The sequence below is a fragment of the Camelus ferus genome, chromosome 9, assembly GCF_009834535.1.
Source record: "Camelus ferus isolate YT-003-E chromosome 9, BCGSAC_Cfer_1.0, whole genome shotgun sequence".
In the NCBI taxonomy this organism is placed as follows: domain Eukaryota; kingdom Metazoa; phylum Chordata; class Mammalia; order Artiodactyla; family Camelidae; genus Camelus; species Camelus ferus.
In genome coordinates, this window is record NC_045704.1 from 23,459,767 (window position 1) to 23,485,756 (window position 25,990).

A 25,990-nucleotide genomic window follows, 5' to 3' on the forward strand; every position below is an offset into this window, starting at 1 on the left:
GGCTAGAGGATGCGCCAGAAAAAAAAAAAAAAAAAAAAAAACCACCACCACCATGACTCAAGCCCTGTTACCAATAAACTCGCCTCTAACTGAATTAGGAGAATGCTATCAGAACTGCAAAGCCTCAAAGTAGCCCTACAAGTTTTCCTTTGCAATGGCAATCAAAAGCAACCAAGCTGCAAAGGGCAAAAGTTGACCCCCAAACAAGAGGAAAAAAGCCAGACAATCAACTCAGACCCATGAGAGAGGCGGAGAGACCAGGAGCTGCTTCTAGAGCAGTAGATCTGACTACTGGAAACAGGCTGATGCCATTTCTGCCGCTCGTTGAGACTGTCCTGTTGCATCTGACATGAATTCTGTTCAGCCTGACATGAGAATTCCTGGGTAACTTGCTTTCAATTCCAATGCCTCACTGCACCCCCAGAGACTCCGATGCACTTGCTCTGGGTCAGGCCCCACAACCCCACAATTTGTGCAGCCTCGCTGCTGGCCTCTGGAGAAGCCGGCTCTAAACTTGGCACGGGGAGTCCTATTTGAGTTTCCCTCCCTAGAGTGTTCATACTTTGATCAGCCTGAGGATCACCCTGGCAGGGTTCAATCCTCTGCTCTCCCGGGCGCCCGTGACCTTAGGTCTCACTTGACCTCACCAAGCCCCAGTCTTCAGTCTGGGAAATGGTGACCTGGACGGCAAGGCTGGAGAGAGAGGAGTTAAGTCAGCAGGCCTGTGTGAGAGGCGCCGGCGTCCGGTCGGCCTACACCTGGAGAAATCCACGGGAGAAGTGCCCGGGCTCGGCCTCCCAAGGCAGCCGCTGGGGCACGTGCGCTCATCCCTCCACGTGCGGGCGTCTCCAACACGCAGTAGCAAGCAGCGTGCGCCACCGCAGAAGTGTTCCCACGGTAACCGGGGAGTTCCGCGCCGCCTCCAGAGGGCGTCCCCTCTGCTTCGGAGCCTGAGCCAAGTACCCACCGCTAGTCGCGTAAACCAGAAGAGCAGACTCCGAGGTGGGCCGGGACCCTACCCCGCCGCAGGCCGGGGCGGCTAAAACGGAATCAAGCTCGCCCTCACACCCTCAAAGTGAGGAGGAACTGGGTTGGGGCGCAGACCGGAAAATGGGCAGGGCATGGGTAAAAAGAGAGCCGGGACGCTCGGTTGAGGCACCGCTGGGATTCGAACCCAGGATCTCCTGTTTACTAGACAGGCGCTTTAACCAACTAAGCCACGGCGCCACCCGCAGTAGTACGGCGAGCCTCTGTTCCTCATCACCATTTACTCCATCGGCCGCGCGCACGCGTACAGAGCCCCTCGGTGGCAGGCGCATGCGCGGTATAAGATCCCGCTCACGCCAGCAGTTTAGGCTTATAAACTGGCCGCTGAGGCTGGAATCTCCGACAGCGTGCAGAAGCTGGGGCGCAGGAGGGCGAGTCGTCCGGGTGCTGTAGTTTCCGCTCCCTCTCTTGAAGCCAGGGTGCCCACCTTTGGGGCATGCTCGCGCGAGGTCCGGTCTTCAGCCCTCCAGAACTGGCTCAGGGAAGCCACCCAAACTCCGGCGAGGCCGAGTCCCCGCGGGGCTCCGGAGAGCCCCGCCCCGCCGGCAGGGCCGGGCTGCCCGCTCGCCGGCGTCCGGTCAGGGCTCACACCCGCCGCGGTCCCGCGGTGACCACGCGTCCGACCCATAGCACTGGCGCCCTCAGCCTGGCAGGCCGGTTGCCTTCCTCGGCCGCACTCTGACCATCGGGGTCACCGGCCTGCTGGCTCTGGGGGCTCGTCCCCCCGCGGACCCTGAGCAAGGGAAGAGACCGAGGACACAGAGGGGACCCAGAGCAGGCACTGAAGGATCGAGAGCTTCAGGGGGGCCCAGGCTGCTGGCCGTGGGGCATCAGAACAGTACGTGGAAGTTTTCCGCTGCCAGAGAAAGGCAAAGCCCTCCTCACTCAGGCTTCTCACTTGCTCCTTCTGGGGCTCCTCACTCAGGCACCTCAGCTACTTCGTCCCAGCACTTTTTAGAGGGCTTTTGGAAAACAACAAAACCAAAATCTGCTAATCCATTGACCCAGCAATTTGTCCAGTGAGAGAGTCTCATCCACAGAAATATAAGTCTCTGCAAACATTTGCACACAAGGTTCACTCCAGTATTGTTTGTAAAAGCAAAAAACGAGAGTGCCCGTCGATGGGGTCAGTGTTGGTAACAAGCAGGCCAGACATCCTCTACAGCAGTGGGAAAGAATACTATGCATATGTGCGGGAGAAAGGATAAAACGGCTCTTCCAAAGACATCCCATTTCCTGGGAGGGTGTGAAACGGAGTTTTGACATGTTCATCCATCATTCATGTAAATTAATGGATAAATACTGAACAGCTTCCTTGAAGATGGGAAGTCACCTTGGTTGTGACAGAGGAGGGTGGTGGCACCAAGCATGTGAGCCATCCAAACAATTCAGCTCACTGGCAGAATTACTGGGTGCTAGTCAATTAACACTAATTAGTTAAAAATGGACCAAGGGGCATACTAATGATATCTGATGGAAATCCTGTGAGCCATACCAAATGGAAAAGGGAGCCCTTCTATTTAACTGAAAAACTTCACTCTTTGTGAACTAATTGATTTACATTGTATGCAATGCTGTGGAAACAGGAAGGCTGTGCACACACATGGGCATTCTGGAAAATGAAGAGACCGGAGTGGAGAGCATGAAACATTCTGTGGTGGAAATGACCACCACCTGCCTGCCTAACCAGACCTTCCTCAGCTCTGGGCAGGTGGCCATCTGGGAGCATCAGCCAGGGAGGCCCCCACAGTGTACCCTCCACAGCAGTGGCTTCACATCTTCCTCTTCTTTCGACAAACCCTTCCTTGGGTGCTGCTGGTGCCAGCACCAAAGGGCTGCTTTACAGGGCAAATCCAGAGACCAGAATGTGTGCCAAAAGTGAGACAGGATGAACACCAGGACATAAAGCTTAGGAGTAGCCAAAGTGTTTCTAGAATTCACATGCACACTTTTTTTTCCCCAAAAGAATCTAGATTTATTCTGCATGAAAATTAAAAACAAAGTGATCCCGAAGGTGCAGTGGAGCTGAGGAGGTGGCACAGTGGTGGGAGCCCAGCCAGATCTCAGCCCCTGCCCCAGTCTGACGGGCCCACCTGGCTGGGGAGGGGGCCCCTAGAGAAAAGTCTCTGTAGAGCCCTGAAATCTACATGACAGGTGATCTGTGCTCAAGTCACCCAGAGGGCCCAGTGGCCATCAGCCATCCTCCCCCTGGCTGCACTCCCTTGCCAGTGAGTCCTCCCCTTCTGATGATGGTGAGGCCTCTGCTGACAAGTCTTTTACATCCATCCGGCAGAACACACATTTAGTGACTGTTTCAGGAAAGATGTCATTTCCGTAGATGGAGAAAGGCCTGTCACATTCTTCACACTGACATGAAATATTTTAAAAGAACGGAAAGGAGGTACTGGTCAGAGGGGATCAAGGCGGACAGTGAGAATTCTCCCACCTGATCCAACCACGCTGGATACGGCCAAGGCAAGAGCTGCCTCTCCCCTCTGGGGTCTGGAAGCCCACAAGGGTGGAAATTGTTGGCCACTGAAGAGAATGAGCACAGGCCTCTCCCTCTCTTCCCCAACAAAAGCTATGCGGGTCCTGCTGGCTCATGTCCCCTGCTATGGGGTCCTGGGGGCAGGAGTGGAGAGCCACTTGATGGTGACGAGGACAGGGGATGGGTGTCCAACCCCCTCCTCTGCTCTGTGCAGAGCAAAACTGGGGGCTCTCCTAACTCCTTGACATCCTGGAGACACCTAACTTTTGGAGAATCAAGTAGTCAAAACTTCTGAACAAAGCAGGAATTTTTACTAGATGGTGAAGGTGCTGAGCATCCTTCTCTATCTCTGAGCCTGTTTCTGGCCAAAGCACACAGAGGACAGTAGATACAGCGGCACAGCTCACTTGCCACATCTGCTCCCCACCCAGAGAGCAACACCACAGGGTGGGCTCTCAGGCCATAGGCAGAGTACTCTCAGAGGGTCCCACCACAGCTCAGTCCCACTGAGACAAGCCTGCAGGTCGCATGCCCGTGCCCTGGCACTCCAAGCCCCTGTGCTTTGCCACCCTTCCCGGCCCCATAGCACCAAAGCCTGCAGGAGGGGCAGGGCACACCTGGCCCAGGGCAGGCCCTCTAGGAAATCTGGCCTCTGAAGTTTCTCATATTGATTCAGAGCAAGTCAAATGCAGAGGGCTTGTCTTTGCTACAGCTTCAGGGAGATCTCTTTCTTTTCTTTCTTTTGCAAGAAAGAAATTAGGTCCTTTGCCTACCTTATTCTACTGCATAATTTCCCACAACCTAAGCCCTGAACAGCTGGGCTCAGAGGAGGCAGCTCCCCGGCCCTGCCCCGATGGCAGGCTGAGGACACAAGCACTGCTCTGTAGCCAGTCAGCTTCCAGGGCCTAAGGACCAGCATAGCCACGAAGGCCATGAGGACCAGCTAGCCACAAAGACGCAGTCCACGTGGGTCCCACCCCTCACTGCCCCGCCCCCAGTGTCGTTCCCCACTTAGCCATCCACACAAGTGGTGGCTCCCAGCCGGGCCTTCTGAGAGGACACCAGCCTAGGGGGCTCCAGGATTCAACAGGGCCCAGCAGGGACTCCACCTCTCAAGGTAGCAGCCAGGTTCTGGCACTTCGAGGCCCCAGCAGGGACTGGCCTCCGCTGCCCAAGGGTGGCCTTTGTAGCCAGCCACAGCAGAGGGTGTGCCCACCCTCCTACCAAGATCTCCCACCAGAAAACTGGCACCTGAGCCCCTTCCATGGGAAACAGGGCACTGGGGTCCTGGGGTCCTGGCCGGGGTTCTGCTGCAGGAGTGTACGAGGCTCACACAGGTCCACTATGTGCCCGGCAGTACCTCCAGGTCTTCCTCCGGCCTTATCTCCTCCCACACCCCCTGCTCACTCCTCTCTTCAAACCCCAGGCTCACTCCTGCCTCAGGGTCTCTGCATGGGCTGTTCCCTCTGCTGGGAAGCTCTTCCCCTAAACAGCTGTGGCTCACTCCCTCACCATCTTCAAGTCTTAAAACAAATGTCACCTTCTCAATGAGACTCATCCTGATCACTCTTTAAAATGCTGCAACCACCAGTCCTCCCATTCCCCCTCTTCCTAGGTCACTTTTCTTCAAATTACAACATATTTTTCTTATTTCTTTATTCATGGTTTTTCTCCCCTTTTAGAGTGTAAGCTCCCTTGAGGCAAAATTTTCAATCTATTTTTTTTCATAGTTTTATCCCCAGTTGCCCAATAAATGTTTGTTCAAAGAACAGATTAATTTGTAGAGGGAACTAATCAAAGTCTTCATTTGGCTTAATTTTACCCAGTACCAACCTGTTTCACCTTTAAGCCCAGCGCCTTTTTGTACTCAATTACCAAAGGAATTTGGTCCATTTCTTCAATATTCCATAGTCTCAGGGTCTTATCCTAAAACAAGTTAAACAGCAAACCAGCAGTCACAAAACGGGCTCGTTAAGCTGGGGGGACCCAGGGCGGGGCATCACGTCCAGGTTACCTATGGAGGACCTGGGCCTGCAAAGGAGCAGTTAGGTGACCCACTGTCCGAGTTTCTCCAGCACCATCCCAGCCTTAGCACTGGAAATCCCTGCATACCCCTTTCAAGGTGCAAAAAGCTTCATTTTTCAGCAATGGGTGTAGAAGTTTGGGGGGAATACAAAACCCATATAGTGGCCCCCAAATAGCTGAAAATGAAACTATTTTTAATGCTAAATGAATATGCCTAGACGATCCACCTCCTGTAGCTGCCATCACTGTTTTCCACAATCCCTGTATCACTTCAAGTGATGAGACCCAAGTATTCAGCCTCACTGCATTGTAACTGTAAGTGTTAACAGTCTGCCTTTGATTTCTACCTGGGGATCAACTGTTGTGCTTTGTTTCAGGAGAGTGTTAAGTAGAATTTTTAACATTGTGAGTATTGTGTTCATATTTTCTAAGGGATCAGATAATGGAAATGAGAACAATTACAAGATCAATGCCAGCATGACCCAGACATCACCAAAAAGGGAGGCTAAACAACTGTGTTTAAAGACAGGGGGACAGATGGGGGTGGTAAGTAACCAGAACGTAATGCACAATATGCAGAAAGGGAATTGGGGGTCAGGGATCACAAATCTGAGATGAGACAAGCAAGTTTTCTAAGTGAAACAAAAGGTTTTTTTCATCTCCCCAAAAGATACTAATGTGAAAGAAAACGGTACGGGAGGACTCACACTCTGTATTGTAAAACTTACTACAAAGCTACAGTTATCAAGGCAGTGTGGTATAGGCGTAAGGATAGACATGTAGATCAATAGAACAGAATTAAGAGTCCAGAAATAAACCTAAACAACTCTTAGAATAAAACAAAACATAGGGATAAATCTTTGTGACCTTGGGTTAGGCAATGGCTTCTTAGATCTGATGCCAAAAGCACAAGCACCAAAAGAAAAAATAGATAAGCTGGACTTCATCAAAATGAAATTCTTTTCTGCCTCAAAGGACATGCATCAGAAAGTGAAGATAAGGGGAGAGGGTATAGCTCAGTGGTAGAGTGCATGCATGCATGAGGTCCTGGGTTCAATTCCCAGTAACTCTGTTAAATAAATAAACCTAATTACTTCCCCATTATTAAAAAAAAACACACACAAAAAAAAGAAAGTGAAAATATACAAGTGGTCAATGAGCATATGAAAAGATGCTCAACACCACTGGCCACCAGGAAAATGCAAATCAAAACTACAAGACACCAGCTCACAACCAATAGATAGGATGACTACTATCAAGACGGTGAGAATGTGGAGAAACTGGAACCCTCCTACACTGCTGGTGGGAAAGTAAAAGGGTTCAGCACTTTAGGAGTTACTCAAATGGTTAAGTATATAGAGTTACATGTGTTAAAAATACAGAATTAAATATAGCAGTTCCATTCCTGGGTGTATACCCAAAAGAATAAAAAACCAGTGTTCAAACAAAACCTTGTTCATGAATTTTCATAGAAGTATTATTCATAATAGCCAAAAGGTGGAAATAATTCCAAATCAACTGGTGAATGAATAAATGAAATGTGGTATATTTATATAATGGAATATTATTCACCAGCAAAGAGAAATGAAGTATTGATACATGTTGCAACATGAATAAACCTTGAAAACGTATGTGAAATAAGCCAGTCACAAAGTACCACATATTGTATGATTATATTTATAAGAAGTGTTCAGAATAATAGAAACAAAAAATAGATTAGCAGTCCTAGCTAGTGCAAGGAAATACACACCAAAAGGGAAAAAATGGTATACAGATTGAGAAAGAAGAAATAAACCTTCTTTGTTCACAGATGACATGATGGTCTAGAAAACCTGAAAGAATCAACAACAACAAAAAACTCTTGAATTAGTAAGTGACACAGAATGATTGCAGGATTCTAGGTTAATACAAAAGTCAATTGCTTTCCTATATATCAGAAACGAACAAGTGGAATTTTAAATTAAAAGCCCAATAGCATTTACATTTGCATCCCAATAAACAAAATGCTTTGGTATAAATCTAACAAAATATGACAATATGGGAGGAAAATGCTGATGAATGAAAGCAAAGAAGAAATAAATAAATAGAGAGATAGTCCATGTTCATGAATAGGGAGACTCAATATTGTCATGTCAGTTCTTCCCAACTTGATCTATAGATTCAATGCAATCCCAATCAAATCCCAGCAAGTTATTCTGTGAATATTGAGAGACTGATACCAAAGTTTATATGGAAAAGCAAAAGATCCAGAAAAGCCAACATAATAATGAAGGAGAGGAACAAAGTTGGGGAAATGACACCCCCCAACTTCAATACTTACTATAAAGCTATAGAAATCAAGATAGTGTGGTAATGAAATGCTCTAAAATTGATTATAGTGATAAATGCACAACTCTGTGAATATAATAAAAAACTATTGAATTGTACACCATAAATGAGTGAATTGTACAGTAAGTGAACACTATCTCAATGAAGCTGTATAAAAAAGATCAGCCATAAAAAAGAATGAAATCTTGCCATTGGCAACAACATGGATGGACCTTGAGAGCATTATGCTAAGACAGAGAAAGACAAATATCATATGATTTCACTTAAATGTGGAATCTAACAAACAAAACAAAAACAAATAAATGACAACAACAACAAAAACTCTGAGCTCATAGATACAGAGAACAGATAGATGTTGCCAGAGGCAAGAGGTGGGGTGGACCAAATGGGTGAAAAGAGTCAAAGGTATAAATTTCCATTATAAATTAAGTAAGTGGTGGGGATGTAATGTACAGCATGGTGACTATAATTAATAATACTGTACTGTATATTTGAAAGTTGCTAAGAGAATAGTTCTTAAAAGTTCTATCACAAGAAAAAAAAATCTATGTATGGCGATTAGACTTACCGTGGTCATCATCTCATGATATATACAAATATCAAGTCATTATGTTGTACACCTGAAACTAATATGTTGTGCCATGTCAATTATACCTTAATAAAATAACTAACTAAATAAATAAAAGACACTTTGGCAGTTTCTTACAAAGTGAAACATAGTCTTACCACACAACCCAACAATCACTCCTTAATTTTTACCTAAATGTCTTGAAAACTCATATCCACACAAAAAGCTGCACACAGATGTTTATGGCAGCTTTATTCAGAATAACCTCCAAACTGGAGGTAACCAAGATGTCCTTGAGATACCCCCATGTTCATACCAGCACTATTTACATTAGACAAGACATGAAAGCAACCTAAATGTCCATTGACAGATGATTGCATAAAGAAGTTGTGGTATATTTATACAATGGAATACTACTCAGCCATAAAAAAGAATAAAATAATGCCATTTGTAGCAACATGAATGGACCTGGAGATTGTCATTCTAAGTGAAATAAGCCAGAAAGAAAAAGAAAATACCATATGGTATCACTTATATGTGGAATCTAAAAAAAAAACAAAAGACAAATGAACTTATTTACAAAACAGAAATAGACTCACAGACATAGAAAACAAACTTATGGTTACCAGTGAGGGAAGGAGGTGGGAAGGGCTAAATTGGGAGATCAAGATTTGCAGATACTAGCTACTATATATAAAATAGATCAACAACAAATTTCTTCTGTATAGCACAGGGAACTATATTCAATATCTTGTAGTAACCTATAATGAAAAAGAATATGAAAACAAATATATGTGTGTGTGTATATATACATATACATATATATATGACTGAACTATTAATGCTGTTCTGATTATACTTTAATTTAAAAAAAAAAACATTGTAAACTCACTATACTTTAATTTTTTTAAATAGATGTCCTTGAATAAGAGAATAGATAAACTATGGTACATCCATGTAATAGAATATTATTCAGTAATTTAAAAAAAAAGAAATGAGCTATTAAGACACACACACACAAAAGACATCAAGGAGCCTTAAATACATATTTCTAAGTGAAAGAAGACAATCTGAAAAGGCTACACACTGTATGATTCCAACTATATGACATTATGGGAAAGGTATATGAACTTAAGGATCAACTTTCCCCTTACAGTGAAAAAGGTTGTTGGTATTTTGATAAGGATTGTATTGAATCTGTAGATTGTTCTGGGTAGTAATGACATCTTAACAATGTTGTATCTTCCTGCTCATGAACTTAGGATATCTTTCCATGTTTATGGATCAGAAAAATTAATATTGTTAAAATGTCCATACCACCCAAAGCCATCTATGGATTTAATGAAATCTCAGTGGCATTTTTCACAGAAATGGAAAAACAACCCTAAAATTTGTGTGGAACCACAAAATACCTCAAATAGCCAAAGCAATCCTGAGAAAGAACAAAACTGAGGGCATCACACGTCCTGATTTCAACCTAAACTACAAAGCTATAGTAGTCAAAACAGTATGGTACTGGCAGAAATAAGCCCTCACACATACAGCGAACTAATTTGACAAGGGAGCCAAGAATACTCAATGGGGAAAGATTAGTCTCTTCAGTAAGTGGCACTGGGAAAACTGGATAACCACATAGAGAAGAATGAAATTGGGCCCCTGTCTTACACAACTCACAAAAAGTTAACTCAAATGGATTAAAGATTTAAAGGTAAGACCTGAAACCATAAAGAGAAAATATTTGTAAGTCATATATCTGATAAGAGTCAAATTTCCAAAATAAATAAAGAATTCATATAATTCAATAGAAAAAAAGACAAAGGAACTGAATCAACATTTTTCCAAAGAAGACATACAAATGACCAACAGGTACATGAAAAGATGCTCAACATTACTATTCATTAAGGAAATGCAAATCAAAACCACAATGAGATATCACCTCACTCTGTTAGAGTGTCTGTTATCAAAAAGATGAAGTAAGTGTTGATGAGAATGTGGAGAAAAGGGAACCCTTGTGAACTGTTGGTAGGAACATAAATTGGTACAGCCACTAAGGAAAACAAATTGGAGGTGTCTCAAAAAACTGCGAATAGAGCTGTCATATGATCCAGGAATCCCACTTCTGGGTATATACCCAGAAGAAATAAAAACAGGATCTCAAAGAGATATCTGCATCCGCATGTTCACTGCAGCATTATTCACAATAACCAAGGTATAGAAACAACCTAAGTGTCCATCAGCGGATGAATGGATAAAGCAGATGTAGGATGTATATATACAATGAAATATTATTCAGCCATAAAAAAGGACACCCTGCAGTTTACGGCAACATGGACAAAATCTTCAGGGCATTATGCTAAGTGAAATAAATCAGACAGAAAAAGACACATACTCTATGATTTCACTTATATGTGAAGTCTAAAAAAGCCAAACTCATGAAAACAGAGAGTGGTGGTTACCAGACACTGGAGGGAGTGGGGGAAACTGGGAGATATTGGGTCAAAGGGTGCAAAATTCCAGCTATAAGATTAACAAGTTCTGGGGGTCTAATGTATAGCATGGTGATTATAATTAATAATACTGCATAATATACTTGAAAGTTGCTAAGAGAGTAGATCTTAAATGTTCTCACCACAAAAGAGAAATGCTAATTTTGTGATGTGGTGGAGGTGTTAGCTAAGGCTACGGTGGTAATTGTTTTGCAATATATAAGCGTATCAGATCAACACCTTGTACACCTTAAACTTACACAACGTTATATGTCAACTATACTTCAATAAAGCTGGGGAAAAAAATAAATACATAAATATTTGTTTAACCAATCTTATTGTATTTATATTCTCTTTCTTTTAAAAAGCCTTACATTTATGTATCTTAAGAATATACCATAATATAGTCTATAAAATTTAAATAACCTATAAGGGCTTTTTTTGAGTCAAAATAAATTGCTAAATCAAAGGACAGAAAGATTATAAAATATTCTTGTATTTTTCTTAGCCATATTTGCTTAATTATCCTAATATCCATGATTACTATTTGCTGTTATTAACTAGTCCTGTTGTTTTGTTTAAATAATAGCATTTATGTAACAGAAAAGTCAATAAGACATAATTTTATATAAACACTTATTTTTGATACTTTGTCTTGTATTTTCACTCTTTTCCAGCTTTACTGAGATATCATTGGCATAACCATTTTTTCATATTTTTATGTTAAAGTAGTAACACAATGGCATATAATTTTTATGATGTGTTACATTATTATTCTTGTTATTTTGTCCAGGGTGGTGGTGTCTCACATTGGCTCTCTGAAAAGTTGATCATGGCAGGCAGTCTTGCCCACATTTTCATATACCTTGAAACCCCCAGCCTGGAGAACGAGATGGCTCTAGTAAAGGTTGGGGGACAAAATGGGACCCCACTTCTCTGGTGCTCACACGTGGAGGACAGTCCTCTGGATTTCCTGGGCTAGCTGTTGTGTGCCGGTAGCTTGGAAATCCCAGGCTGTAGTGAGTAGTGAGGGAAGACCCACCTGGAATCTCAGGGTGGTAACTTGTCCGTGACCCGACCCCTTCCCCTCCAAGGGCCCCTGTTGGCTCCATCACTCACCAGTCTGGGCAGACCCTTGCTCCAACAAAGCTCAAACGACATTGGTGCAGACAAGGAAATACCTGGCAACTTCCCACATGAGCAAATGGAATGACCCACTTCCCACATTCCCAGGCAGCTCCCTGGATGGGGAAGGCCTGGCCGGCTGCGGCCTTCAAATGGAGCTGCCCGGGGGTTTTACTCGGCAGTACACTTCTGCTACCACCAATTCTCACAAACAGGACAGAGATTTTTAAGTCACTCAGAGGTTGTCCACTTTTACCTTTGAAGCAGACAGGATCCATTTCTTGTTGTTACTAACGGCAACATCCATCACCCAGTCATTATGGCCCTGAAGGAAAATAGAATTTTAACAGGGATCTAGAGAAAAAGCGTTTGAAAGAACCACAAAAACAAAACAAGAAAAACAAACAAACAAACAAAGTCAGCAATTCAATGTTGCTTACATTTAGGGGCAACTAATTGTGCTTCCCTGGTTTCACCGACATTTAAGGTAGAGAACCAAGTGTAAACGCGTGGGATGCACGTGTATATCGCAGCACCATACGTGTTTTTTAAAAATAGTACCCTGGTGCTTAGCAGGATGGGGGAAAAAATTGATTACATTCCCATCTGGTCCCAGAGCACCTCTTGCAGGTTTTTGTTTGCATTCTTTGTTCTAGGAAATACCACTCAGCAGTCTTGTTGGTAAGGGAGCTTTTTGGCTTCAAATAACTGCAAACCTACCCACTTGAGTAAATGGGAGGGGTGGTGACTTCCTCAGGTAAAAGGAGCTCAGAGGAGATAGACAACTATTGCTGGTTCAGACACTAAATGAGGTCGGAGCTCTGTGTCAGCATCTTTTTCGTTCTTTGGCCTTTTCCTAACGGAAAGAGGTGGACACTGAGGTGCAGTGGGAGGAAAGGGAGCAAGAGTGGGGCTGAAGTGCTGTGCGTAACAAAAGCACAGGAATCTGAAGGGGAGAGAGAGAGAAGAGAAGAGAGAAGAGAATGACCTGATGCAGGGACAAAGGGATTTTTAAAGACAGGATCTCAAGGAGAAATCCGCACCCCCATATTCACTGCAGCATTCAGTTTTCAGTGAGGTTGAACATTCTCTTTTAAGTTGTTTATTTGCTAGGATGTGAACTCCTTTTGCCTCTCCAAACCCACAGAGAAGAGGCTCAGGCAGAACAACCCTGGGAGCCTGAATGTTGTCGTGACCAAAGGGACACAGTCTACATTTGGCTCACAGAGAATGGAGAGACTCAGAGTCATGGAGGCAAGCCTTCACGGCCAAAGGCGGCCATGAGGTCCCAAGACTAAGGACTATGCAGAAACCTTGGGGTGGGGACACCTGGAACAGAGGCACTGAAGCAGCCAGTCCTGGGACTGCCTAACCTCTGGATGCTTGGCTGTGTTAGAGGATCCAGCTCCTTGTCATGGAGCTGCTTTGAGTTGAGTTTCCTCTAACTTGCAGCCAAAAGCACTCAGTTGACGCCCACCATTTTGGAGCCCCACAGCTTTCTGTGCGCACCTCCTGATGGCATTCACCCTTCTGCACAGTGATTTCCCACCTCCGGTTTTTGCATTTGCTGCTCCATCTGCCTGGCATGGCCTTCCCCAGGATCCTCACTCATCCAGTCCTTCCTTGCCATCCAGTTCTCAGCTCAAATGCCACCTTCTCCAAGAGGCCCTCCCGGCCCACTCATTGTGGATTAGACCCTGGAATCTATTTCGAACACTCTGTTGTGGGTTTTCTGTGTCACTCATCACTGTTGAGGATTTGTTTGTTGGCTTCTTTTTTATTTAGGGGGGACAGGTTCGGGGGGAGTAATTAGGTTTTATTTATTTACTTTTTTAATGGAAGTGCTGGGGAGTGAACCTAGGAGCTCCTGCATGCAAAGCAGGCACTCTACCCACTGAGCTATATCTTCCCCACTGTGGTTTCTTGTCTGCACTTCCCCACAAAGGTCGTCAGCTCCATAGGGAACATTTAGGTCTGTCTCACCCACTGTTATATCCCCAGCACCCGGCACCCAGCATGGAATGACCAAGGAATGAACTTCAGATCCTCTGTCTGATGCTGGCATTGGTACCTTCAAGGAGAGCTTCCGGTAGCCTTCTCCTACATCCCAGACAGCCACAGTCCTGTCGAACCCTCCAGACACGAGAAAAGAGGCTGAAAAACGAAAAGAGGGTCACCGTCTCCAGCCAACTGCTTCCTCCTCTGGTGAGACCAAGAAGGCTGAGGATGCTTTTGTGAGGTGCCACCATGGCTCACTCTGATGACACTCAAGCCCCTTCCTGGTGTGACTCAACAACCCCCAGCCAATTACCCTCACTATGCATGGTAGTTATGTTCTATAAAGTCAGAACGAGTGATGATGGAGCCATGGCTCCTCGGGGAAATACAGGGTCAGGTTCCCGTGAGCCTCTGGCCACAACATTTTCATCGCCCAATCAATACCTGACTTTGTCTTCAGTCTGTTTGTTTAAAGACACCTTATTTGATATAGAGTGCTCATTCACTAACATTGAATTCACGGCCATCAGCGCTATAACTTAGGCCCAGATGATGCTTATCGAGCATGTGTTTGCCCCGTAAGGCACATCACAGCCTTCCTGGACTTAGGAACATTGGACGGCACTGCAACTCTATGCCTGGGGCCACTTTAAACAGCAAAGTCATCAACAAAAAGCACAAAACGCAAAAAACATGGGACTAAATAGATCACAAGAAGGACACCTTTTGATAAGAGAACTGAAACAAGAAGGCAGTGGCCCCCTCAGCCTCCGGCTGGGAGTGCGGGCCCGCGGACCACCTGTCACTGCCCGGCACATAGCCCTAGGTGGTGCAAAAGTGCTGTGGGCACTGACTTCAAGATTCCAAATAAACTTTACTCAGGAAGTGAACTGACAAATACGAAATCTTCAAATAGTGAGGATTGACTTTACCCAACTCTGAAACCTATAAAGCTGAGGACAGAAGCTGGTGGGGCGCCCCCTGGTGGAGTCTGACTTACACAGCGGCTGCTTCGGAAGAGGGAAGCATTTTTCAAGCCAGGCCCTGACTATGTGTATTGGCTGCCTACCTCCTCCCCTACACCCCTTCACCCCCACCTCGGACACAAAGAGCAAGCGCCACTCCGCACGAGGACTGGGAGGAGTATAACATTGGGCTTCTGGGTGTCAGGAGCAGTCACTGTCCTCACTGGGGCCAGCTGCCCCCGACAGTTTCCTGTCACTGCTCCTGGTCACATCCATGCCCCTTCATCTGGAAACAGCTCCCTGATTTCCCATGGGGAAACAGTTCTCCCATATTCTCAGTCCTTCTGTTTCAGAGGGTACAGGTTTCGATCTCTAATTCTAAGCATGGGCAAGTCATTCAGACCTGGCCCATCAGAACCTTTCGTCCCCTGCTGAAGTGCCTGGTTCAGAGACAGGCATGTGTCCCCAGCTGAGCCAATGCAAGTCTTCTCAGGAACTTGAGCTAGCACCACCAGAGAGAGGGTCTCTCTTTCTCTAGGATTGCCAGTGGTCAGAACCACTGTTAGCCTGGACCAGCAGAAGTCATCTTTGCCTCCTTGAGGAGAAAGGTCTGTATGAGAGAGAAGCTGAGCTGAGGGACAGAGTAGAAGAGTTGGCTTCCTGAGAGCATGGTCCAAGTGTCCCAACCCAGCCCCTCCCAAAGGGAGACTGGCTCCTGGACTTGCCCATTATGGAAGTCAATAAATTTATTTTGTTGCTTAAACCACATCAAGCTGAGTTTCTGTCATCTGCAAACTTGCTCAAATGAATCTCCCTCTTGGCTTTTTTTTTGTTGTTGTTCTCATGGAAAATAAATCCACCCTCACTGCTGGCATCATTGGAAAGTCTCTCTGTACCAAGTGCATGTGAATGGACCACGAGGAACTCTGACCCGGGCCTCCCGTGGGTGTAGACTCCTTTGACGAGTTAGTTACTCACTGTCTCTGGCAAAGTGGCAGGAGCTCACAGAACCTTCGTGGCCCTGCATCAGAGTCACACAGGCTCCCCAGTTTCGAAACTCCCCGGTATGGACGTTCCATATTTTTAAGGTTTTATCCCAAGAGCTTGTACACAGGAAATGGCCGCTGAAGGTAAAGCAGCAGTTTGAGATTGCATTGGTATGCGCCCTGAAACACACGTGGCAGGGTGTACACATTAGCACTTCCCTCCTGGAGGATCTGAGGACACACTTAAAAGGGAGGTGAGTGGAGGGGGCAGTGGACCTGATGGGCATCATTCCTTTGATCACTGCCTACCACGGTCTAAATATTCATTCCTCTGACTGTGTCACACTATTCCAGGATTTCCCAATAATGGCAATATTGATCTTTTTTTGCTGGATAATTCTTTGCAGTAGGGGGCTGTCCGATGCATTGTAGGAAATTTAGCAGCCCTCTTGGGCTCTACTCACTAGTTGCTAGTGGCCTCCACACCCAGTTGTGACAACCAAAAAATGTCCCCAGGCATTGCCAAATGTCCTCTAGGGGACAAAACTGCCCCGGGTTGAGAACCACTGCATATTCAGAGCTGCTTTGAGGTTTGAGGGGAAAGAGCAGCTGGAAGAGTGGTCGGTGATGGGGAAGGGACTAACAGCCTGTCTGGTTGGGTGCTGCACTGCACTTACTGCGGGTCTCTCCTGCTCACACACCCCTCCTTGCCCTCCAACACATGGGGGCATGGCTTCTTCCCCTTACCACCCTCTCCCATCCTGCTCTCCCTCACTCTCCCAACTTTTCCTCACCCCAAATGCTCTCTCTCTTTTTTTCTCCCTCTCTCCTCAACTGTCCGCAGTGTCATTAGAGCACATTTTAGTATTGTGCATGTAATTCATAAACTTTCTCACTTTTTAAATGTCTTTTTTTTAAAAGAAAAAACATTGTCAGAATTTTGTTGTTTTTTATTTTGTTTGTGATCCTCAAAGTGTTTACACTGTGATTCTCATCTCCTGTTAGAAGCAGAGTTTTCTAGCAAACCTATAAACATCTCTGAATAGCCTGGATCATAAAATCAATTCATTCAACCTGAAGAAAAGGCTGAACAAATCTGTTTTCTAGAGCTCAAGTCAGTTTTGGGTTCTTTTCTGGTTCTTTGAAATGCACAAACTGAGTGAGATCAAAGGAGAAGAAATGTCAACCTCCCAAGCGTGTCCAGGGTTAAAATGTCCAAACCCTAGTGCCTGGTTGGGTAAGACCCATCCCAGCATATACTGGAGGTGAATAACAAGCCCTCCCCAGAATCCAGAAGCTGTCACTGGGGGTTAGACCAGGGCCCCTCTGTTTTCCAGGATGGGGCTCTCATTTCAGATACATTCCACTTACCATAAGAGACCATTTTACTTAGTATAAAAGTTTGGGAAAAGTGCTTGTGTTGCATTTGTGCTTCTGGAAAAGGTGGAGCCAATCAATGCCTTTATCCCTAATCCTCCTGCTAAGTACAGCTAACAACCCTGGGCATTTATAAAGCAAGCAGAAGACTATGAAGGGTGAAGAAGAGAAGGCAGGCCAGCTAGGGGTCTGGGACCCAGGATGGCATGCTGCTGAGTCTCTGCAGTTTTCTTTTTGCTTCTTATATCTTAGATGGGTACTGGGAAAGTCTACAACCCACAAAATAATGGGGACTGGACAGAAGGCCCCCAAGAAAAGCCTTTTCTCTTAACCAAAGAGATAGCCTAGTAAGACAGAAAACCTTTAAACAATACCTGCCTTATTCTAGACAAAAATCTTAGGGAAAGCTGCAATCCCACCACTGTCAGCAAAGGCTAAGAGGGGAGCCTCAAACTCTTACTGTGCTCTAATGAGGTGGCCTGATAATACAGAAGATTTAAATAAGACATAGGGTCTCACAGTGTAATACTCAAAATGTCCAAGATGCAGCTGAAATTCACTCATCATACTGAGAGCCAGGAAAATCTCAACAGGAATGAGAAAGAAAGTCAATAGATGCTAACACTGAGATAAGAAACAGATGCTAGAATTATCTGACAAGGATTTTTAAGCAGCCACCATAAAAAAGCTTTGATGGAAAATTATAATCATGCTTGAAATAATAAAAAAGGTAGAAAGCCACAACAAAAAAATAGAAGATATAAAGAATGACCAAGTGGAAATTTTAGAGCTGAAAAACACAATAACCAAAAAAAAAATCAATTTAGAAGATAAAGAATCAGTAAATATAAAGACAGACAATATAAATTAACTAATCCAAAAAACAGACTGGAAAAAACCAGAGCCTCAGGAACCTGCGAGACTATAACAAAATATCTAACATTTGGATCATCAGCATCTCAAAGGGAAACGAAAAAGAAGACAGAGCTGAAAAAAAAATCAAAGAAATTACATCTGAAATTTTACCAAATTTGGCAAAAGACAGATTTAAAAAGCTAAGTGAATCCCAAGTAGGATTAAACCCAAAGAAATCTATACCCAAACACGTCATAATTAAACTTTTGGTAAGTAGAGAGAAAGGAAAAATCTTGAAAGCCGTGAAAGAGAAATGATACCTTAGTTAGAGGGGGGAAAAGCAATCTGAATGACAGTGGGTTCCTCATCAGAAACCACAGAGGTCAGAAAAAAAGTGACATGACAGTTTTCAAATGATGAAAGAAAAAAACCATCAACCCAGATTCATATATCCAGCAAAAATATCCTTCAGGAATGAAGAGGGAACCAAGACATTTCAGTTGAAGGAAAACTAACAGAATTTGGTACCCTCAGACCTACCATAAAAGAATGGCTAAAGGAAATTTTTCTAAACAGAAAGAAGATCGTGAAAGAAGGAAACTTGGAACATCAGAAAAGAAAACAGAACAGCATAAGCAAAAGTACAGGTAAACACAACAGAATCTCCTTCTCCTCCTGAGTTTTCTAAATTATATTTGACAACATAAAAAAAGTTATAACAAAATACTTATGTTTATTCCTTGCAAGCTTCAAGATCAGTTGAGATTGTGAATTTTCAAAATTCTCTCACATGACCAGCTGTATCATTTGCAAGGCCCAGTGCAAAATTAAAATGCAAGGTCCAAGTTCCTCAAAGAGCTATACACAGTATTACCACGTGATCCAGAAAATCCTCTCCTAGGTATGGAGCCAAAAGAATTGAAAGCAATGACTTGAACAAATACTTATGCCATTGTTAACTGCAGCATTGTTCACAATAGCTAGGAGACAGAAGTAACTCAAGTGTTCCTCGACAGAAAAACAGATAAACAAAATGTGGTAGATACATAAAATAGAACATTGTTTAGTCATAAAAAGAAATGAAATTCTAACACACGCTATAACACAAAAGAACCTTAAAAACATGCTAAATGAAATAAGCTGGACACTAAAGGCCACATAATATATGATTCCATTTATATGAAATACCCAGTATAAGCAAAGTTGTAGAGGTAGGAAATAGAATAGTGGTTACTAGGGGCTAGGGTTGAAGTGGGTGGGGAATTATGGTTTAATGGGTACAGAATTTCTGTTTGGGTGATGAAAGGGTTTTGGAAATAGATCGTGGTGATGGCTGCACAATATCATAAATGTAGTCAAGGTCAGGGAAATAACTTCAAAATGGTTAAAATAAAAATTTTGCCCTACATACTTTACCACAATTCAAAAAATAATAATATCCCCCAAACCACCAAACGGTAGACTTAAAATCGGTGACTTGCATGATATGTGTGACTTACATCTCAATAAAGCTATTGAGGCGGGAAGCCCCATAAAAAGACTGGCAGGACCCCTAGGCAGGGCCGCTGCTCTCCTCCCACTAGCCTCCAGTTCCCTGACCCAGAGTCTCTATCTCACTTTCTGCCTCTAAAGCAGCTAACTTACACCTAGAATTCTATTGGTTCCCTGAGCTCAATTCTGGTTGGTTATTTCCTTCACTCCTGATTGGTTACTACTCTCACTCCTGATTGGTTACTACTCTCACTTCTGATTGGTCCACTTCCCTAACTTCTGATTGGTCCATTTGTAGTACTTCGTTCGCATGGAGCTCACTCCTGATTGGTCTATTTCTACAAAGCTTGTTTCTGGTTGGTCAACTTCTGTTGTATTTTATTTGCATATGATGTTGCAAAGTGTAAAACTGGCAGCCTATAAAAGGCCTGTGTAAACCTACAGGCAAGGTCCAGAGCTTGGAGTGTTAACTCCTCTGGGCCTGCCGTGGTAATAAACTTGAGTTCTCCAACCCTGCAAGTGCTGCTTGATCTCGCTGGGATCCAGGTTGCTGTTGCTGTCATAACTGAGCTGTAGCACATTTTTCCACAACACTTAAGAAAGAAAGGCAGCCGGCAGGAAGGAAGCGGGGAAAGTGGTGGCTTCTGGGGAAACAATGGTGTAAGACAGGTGAGAGATTTTTCACTATATATCCTCTCGCACCTTTTAAATTTTGTACTGGGTTGCAGGTTTTACATTTTCCAAAAGTGAATTACATATTTTTGAAATAAAAACACTCAAGGTACCTGGCTCAAAAAGGAAGAATTTCAAGACCTCGACAGCAGAGCATTGAATCAAGTGTGAGCCCTTCTCTGTGCGGGGGGCGGGGGGGGGGGGGTCTGTGTAAATTCAGAGTTTGCATGTCAGGAAGCCAGCCCTGTCCTGTAGCGCCAAGAATCCTTGCCTCCCTATCTCCTTGCTAAAAGTTACATTTCCAGAAAATTCATAAATGTGGGTCAATCAATTATACCATCAGATGTTTCCGTGAGTTCCCTTTCCGTCCTCACCAGGAAAACAAAATGCAGAGGGCTGGAGCTGCCCTCACCCTCCTCACTGCCACCCCCGAGCAGAGCCAAGGGGCGGGGCAGGCGTCCTGCAGCCCCTCCCGACCCCGGTGTCCACGGGAATCCCTCTCCATAGCAGACCTGTGCTGAGAGACCACCACGCAGCCTGTGCTAAGGACCTTTGTGTGCCATCTCGTTCAGACCTCACCTGGGCTCAGTTTGCAGGTGAGGAAATTAAGGTCCGAGATCACACAGGATAGGACCTTGCACACTCTTAACCCTCGGCCAGACCTCCACCCCCACCCTACCCCTGGCCAGGCCAAAAAGCAAGGTGGCAGGGCATATACACGTTCTGGAATCCTGACTCCATGGCCCCCTAGAGAGGGCTGGCCACCCACCTGGTGCCACCAGCAAAGTGACCCTTGTGGGCCCTGGATTATCAGATCTTCCCTTTTCACAGGAGATACAGGAAATCCACATTTGGGGAGAGGGTGGGCTCTGCACAGTATTTTCCAGTGTTGGCTCACGTTGAAACAAATGCATCTGAGGCCCGTCCCCACCCACAGGCCACAGCTGGAGGTTTCCCCCGGCATGGCTGTCTCCTTCCCTTTCTCCACCTCCAGCCTCCTCGTCACACCAGCTGACCACAGTTGAAGATGCCCCATGTGGAAACTGGCTGGAGAGACGAAGGTGTGTGGGCCAAATCCAGAAGGGTGTGATGGGGACCCCTGCCCCCCTCCCTGCTGCAGGATGCTGCCTGGCCCCCCAGGGCCTCCTCACTTGGTGATGGTGAGCAGCGTGGCCTGGGATGTAACGTCCCATATCTTGATGCTCCTGTCCAACGAGACAGAAGCCACCCTCTGGCTGTCGGGGTCAAAGCAGCATGAGGTAACCGACATCCTGTGATGATCTGAGGCACAGAGAAAGGGACTTTCATTACCGTGCTTTCCACATTCTGGGCCACATGCTCCATGGGGCACAGAGGCTCACACCACTTTCCCAGACAGGGACAATATTACAGAAACTCAGCTCTGGCTTTCACAAAGGACTGTGCACTCATGCAAACATTTCCCGAGTGCCTGCTGTGTACCAGGCTTTGAACAAGGAGCATTGCCCCTTGCCTCCTGCGCCCCCACAGAGCTTCCAGGTGGATGGGGAGACACCCTTAAGCAGGCAATGACTCGAGGCACCCATCACAGCTCCCAGCCAGCAGAAGGAAGCCTGGTACAGCTCTGAGAGGTCGAAGAAGGGACCTAAAAGTTATCAGGGGAAGCAGGAAAGGAAGAGTGCTGCAGGCAGCAAGAACAGCATGTGCAAAGGCCCAGAGCAGGGACAGAGCATGGAGATGCATGGTGTGCACCTAGAACTCGGAGCATGAGCAGTAGACTGTGAGGTGATACGTTAAGGGGAAAATGCAAGCCGTGGGGCAGTGCCCATATCACGGTTTCATGTTGATAAAAATAAACATACAATATGTATGGGAAGTAGTGCTGTGTGTATGCAAACTCACACACACACACACAGAGAAAGGCCATCTGGCAATGTATCATTAATAGGTACCTCTGGGGAGGAGACAGGACAGGTACAGTGGCCTGGCACTTTTTATTTTATACCTTTACCAAATTTTTTTTTACAATGATTATTTTTTTTAACTATTTATTTATTTATTTATTTATTCCCCTTAATAGAGGCACCGGCGATAGAACCCAGGACCTCGTGCATGCCGCACACGCCAAGCACACGCTCTACCACTGAGCTATATTGCCCACCCCCAACTTTTTATTTTTAGGTAACTGTCAACTCACATGCAGTTGTAAGGAATAATACAGAGAGATCCTGTCTGCCAGTCACCCAGTTTCCCCGGTAACATCTTGCATAATGATTGCACAGGGTCACAACCTGGAAATTGACATCTGATTTTTTTTTCGTAGATGCCGTTTTAGTCTTTTTAATTATCTAACTTTTTTCTTTCTACAAAACAATTAATCATGATAATATTGCTCATCATCAGTATGTGGAAAACACTAAAATAAATATGTGCATTATTCACAATCATCAGCATTATTTTTATTTAAAAATACAGATAAAAATGTTAAGAACTCAATAAAGACTGGGCTTTAAATGCCCATGTGAGGCTGGAGCAGAACACTGTTTCATTTATTACAAGCACAAGACTGACCGGAAAAGCCTTAACCAGTCTTGGTTTTAACTGCCTGTGCTTTTACCAATCAGTGTCTTTAATGATGTGGTTCATAGCACTGCACGGTCACCAAATAAAGCAACTGAAAGTCACTGTCAGCAAGTGACAAGTGGCTGTTCCTCTAACAGGCAGAACAGAGCAGGGAGCCCACGCGATCTTACCTTTGATGTGGGACACGGTGGTGGTGTCTTCCGCATCTGTTATACAGATTCCACGATCCACATCCAAGCCTGAGACCACATATTTACCATCAGGGGAGAACTTACAGGAAACTACGAAGGTTTCATGACTGAGCTTCCACTGAAACAGAGCAACAGTGAAGAAGTTTTTTCTCCAGCCCAGCATTCCAGCAGAACTTTCTAAAATGTTCTATCTATGCGCTGCCCAATATGCTAGCCACTGGCCACACGTGGTCATTGAGTACTTGTAACAGGCTTGTGCAAATAAGGAACTGAATTTTTGTTCATTTAGTTTTAATGAATTACTGTAATTAATAAGTGCAATTAACTGTGTGTCCAGGACAGATGAACAAGGATAGAGAGCACTTAGCAGGGCTGATAAGCAAGGTTCTAGTCATAGCCAACTTTATTGCTGTTCAGTTTGGTAAACTAGTGTTTATTGAGCATCCAACCTGTGGACGAGTCCCTGCAGCCCCAGTCCCTCGGCCATCTCACAGTCCCCTGTGGAGGCTGGCACCAAACCATAAGAAGGGGACAGAGAGTTACTCAGCATTCCAGGAAAGGAAGATCTCTCTGCATGTTGGAAACTATGGAATCGCCATTGTGACAGTTGGTAAACATGCCCACCAATTCTTTGACAGTGTTCGTGACCCATGACCCCACAAGAGACCTGTGCCAGAACCATCTGCTCCTAGATTTCTGTCAGAATCTGTGTGAGACAATACACGCTCATTGTTTGAAACTAAGTTTTGGGGAAATTTGTCAAGCATCAGTGGACAACTAACTTGGCCCTATGGTTGGCAAGTGGCATGGATGGCTTGTGCAACAATAATACATAAAAGTACTAAAAAGGAAAGTTTAAGGAAGAGAAGGAAAAGCATCTCAAAGAGAAAAACCAACTAGAGACAAGAGCAGGACATTCACATGAGAAGAAATAAGCATTTGGGAAAATGCTCAAAGTCAGACATAATCGATGCTAGTATATAATGACACTGTATTGTAAATAGAACATCCTTGGCTGTGTTCATATGTAACCTGTGTTCAGGAAAAGAGACACGAAAATCTTAACTGCAATCTCTAGGCATTGTTTTACATGTTTTGTTTCTGTTTGGTTTTTTTTTTTTAACTTGGCAGGAGAGGGAGGGGGTCCTGGGCCAGTTTGGATGGATGGATGGTGGTCCCTCCAAGATGGAGAAAAGATAGGGGAGAGCCCTGAAGCCTCGTGCTTTGGTCCCACGTGGCCTTGGTCCCATGGCTTCAGCTCTACTTCCTGCTGCATCAAAGGCAAGCATCCCACAGGGGAGGGTCTCTTTTCCCACGCAGCTCCCTCAGCCTGGAATGCCATGCTCCCTACCCCCCAACTCCACCTCTTTCCATATATCCATCCTTCCCATCCTTCAGGCAGAGCCCTCCTTCTGCCAACTCCAGGAAGTTTGCCTTCCTTGAAGCCCATCCTCCATCACTTTGGGTCCCTGAGAAAACTCTCCTTTCCTGGGAGACTGGCTTCTCTTCCCCCTCCACTCCCAGCTCAAGACCACCTAATGCCCAGTCAAGACCCTGTGCTGTGACGTCTCCACTGGGGTAGAGCGTACATACCAGCAGCTTGCCTGTTTCCAGGTCCCAAGCCCTCACTGTTTTGTCATAGGATGCTGCAACAATTCTGGAAAGAAAATGACAAACATAGGGTCTTAATGACCCACCCAATTATGCCAGTGGCTTCTATTTTAAAAATCATAGAAAAAAATTCTTCATAGAAAATTTCTATAGTTTAAGGACCAAGATTGCAAATAACACCCGAATCTTTCTAAAGATGCCCCATGAGCTCCCTCCCTGGAGAATAGGGGGTTCTCACTGAGAAAGCCTAACACAGAAGGCACCATAGCGCTGTTCTCTTCCTTAATCCCTCAGCCATCCAAATGTACTTTTTTATATCCAGAGCATTAAAGGCATCATTTCTTCTGTTCTGTAATTGACTATCTCCTATAATTGACTGCAGAAGTATATCAACAACTCATAAGGATCCATCACTTCTTCCCCTGCTCACATGTCTAGATTTTTACAGGAAAAGACCTTCAAAGCTCATTTCATTCGGAAATGTTTTCTTGTACATTTCGTAAAATAATATAAGTTGTGTTCTTATAGGGCGTGTTTCTGTGGCGATCTTTGTCGTCTATATAAGATGAATTCCCACGAAACGTGAATTCCCACACTAGTTTTCACTAGGACCCTGATTTTGTAGCTGTGGGTAAAAGTAAATCCATTTTAAAGCACATGCCCTATCTTTTAAAGGCCCGTCTCGCATCACTTTGAGGGGCAAATTCAAATATATCCTGGAGGCTCATGTGTCTGCCTGTCCTGCCTCCCAGCCCTGACCCGCCCCCAGGACCCCAGGTGACGCCTCTGCTTCCTGGGCCTTGGCTTCCCCTGTGAAATGAGGGCCTGGACTGAATTGCTAAGGTGTGACTGCAGGAAGAAAACTCTGAAGAACATTCAGACTGGCTTTGCATCAACCACAATAAATTCTGTCTTTCTAGCATTTTAAATTCTCAAAGAGCTGTCATGTCTACTTGATTCTCACCACGAGAGATGGAAACCATGAGATCAGTATATGGGAATAAGGTCGGGTATTTGCTTAGAGACCACTACGCTGTCCCCGGCGTGCCGCACACCAGCCTGCCCTGCCTGCTCACCTTCCTGAGCAGAGTAAAATGAGGGAGAGTCACCTTCTGCTGTCAGCCGTGACACTGCACTCTAAAACAGGAGCTCCAGGCTCGGGCTCAAAATTCCGAACGACGGATCCATCCACAGCATCCTCAAGTCAGCAGGAGA

At 45.0% G+C, this 25,990-nt stretch overlaps 1 protein-coding gene and 1 non-coding gene across 2 annotated transcripts in view; both read right to left on the reverse strand.

Moving 5' to 3' along the window:
- Positions 1 to 1,153: 1,153 nt before the first annotated feature.
- Positions 1,154 to 1,227, reverse strand: TRNAT-AGU. Its single transcript has one exon. It is a non-coding gene; the product is annotated as a tRNA-Thr (tRNA).
- Positions 1,228 to 3,240: 2,013 nt separating this feature from the next.
- The window catches only part of WDR88 (WD repeat domain 88), a 35,462-nt gene continuing 12,712 nt past the window's right edge, over positions 3,241 to 25,990 (reverse strand). Inside the window, exons 3-11 of the mRNA XM_006173672.1 lie at positions 25,885 to 25,973; positions 24,758 to 24,821; positions 23,144 to 23,282; positions 21,563 to 21,692; positions 16,009 to 16,196; positions 14,139 to 14,221; positions 12,324 to 12,392; positions 5,369 to 5,461; positions 3,241 to 3,414 (exon numbers count right to left, since the gene is read on the reverse strand). Of these exons, the coding sequence (XP_006173734.1) occupies positions 3,241 to 3,414; positions 5,369 to 5,461; positions 12,324 to 12,392; positions 14,139 to 14,221; positions 16,009 to 16,196; positions 21,563 to 21,692; positions 23,144 to 23,282; positions 24,758 to 24,821; positions 25,885 to 25,973 (1,029 nt within the window). The remainder of the gene's footprint in view (positions 3,415 to 5,368; positions 5,462 to 12,323; positions 12,393 to 14,138; positions 14,222 to 16,008; positions 16,197 to 21,562; positions 21,693 to 23,143; positions 23,283 to 24,757; positions 24,822 to 25,884; positions 25,974 to 25,990) is intronic.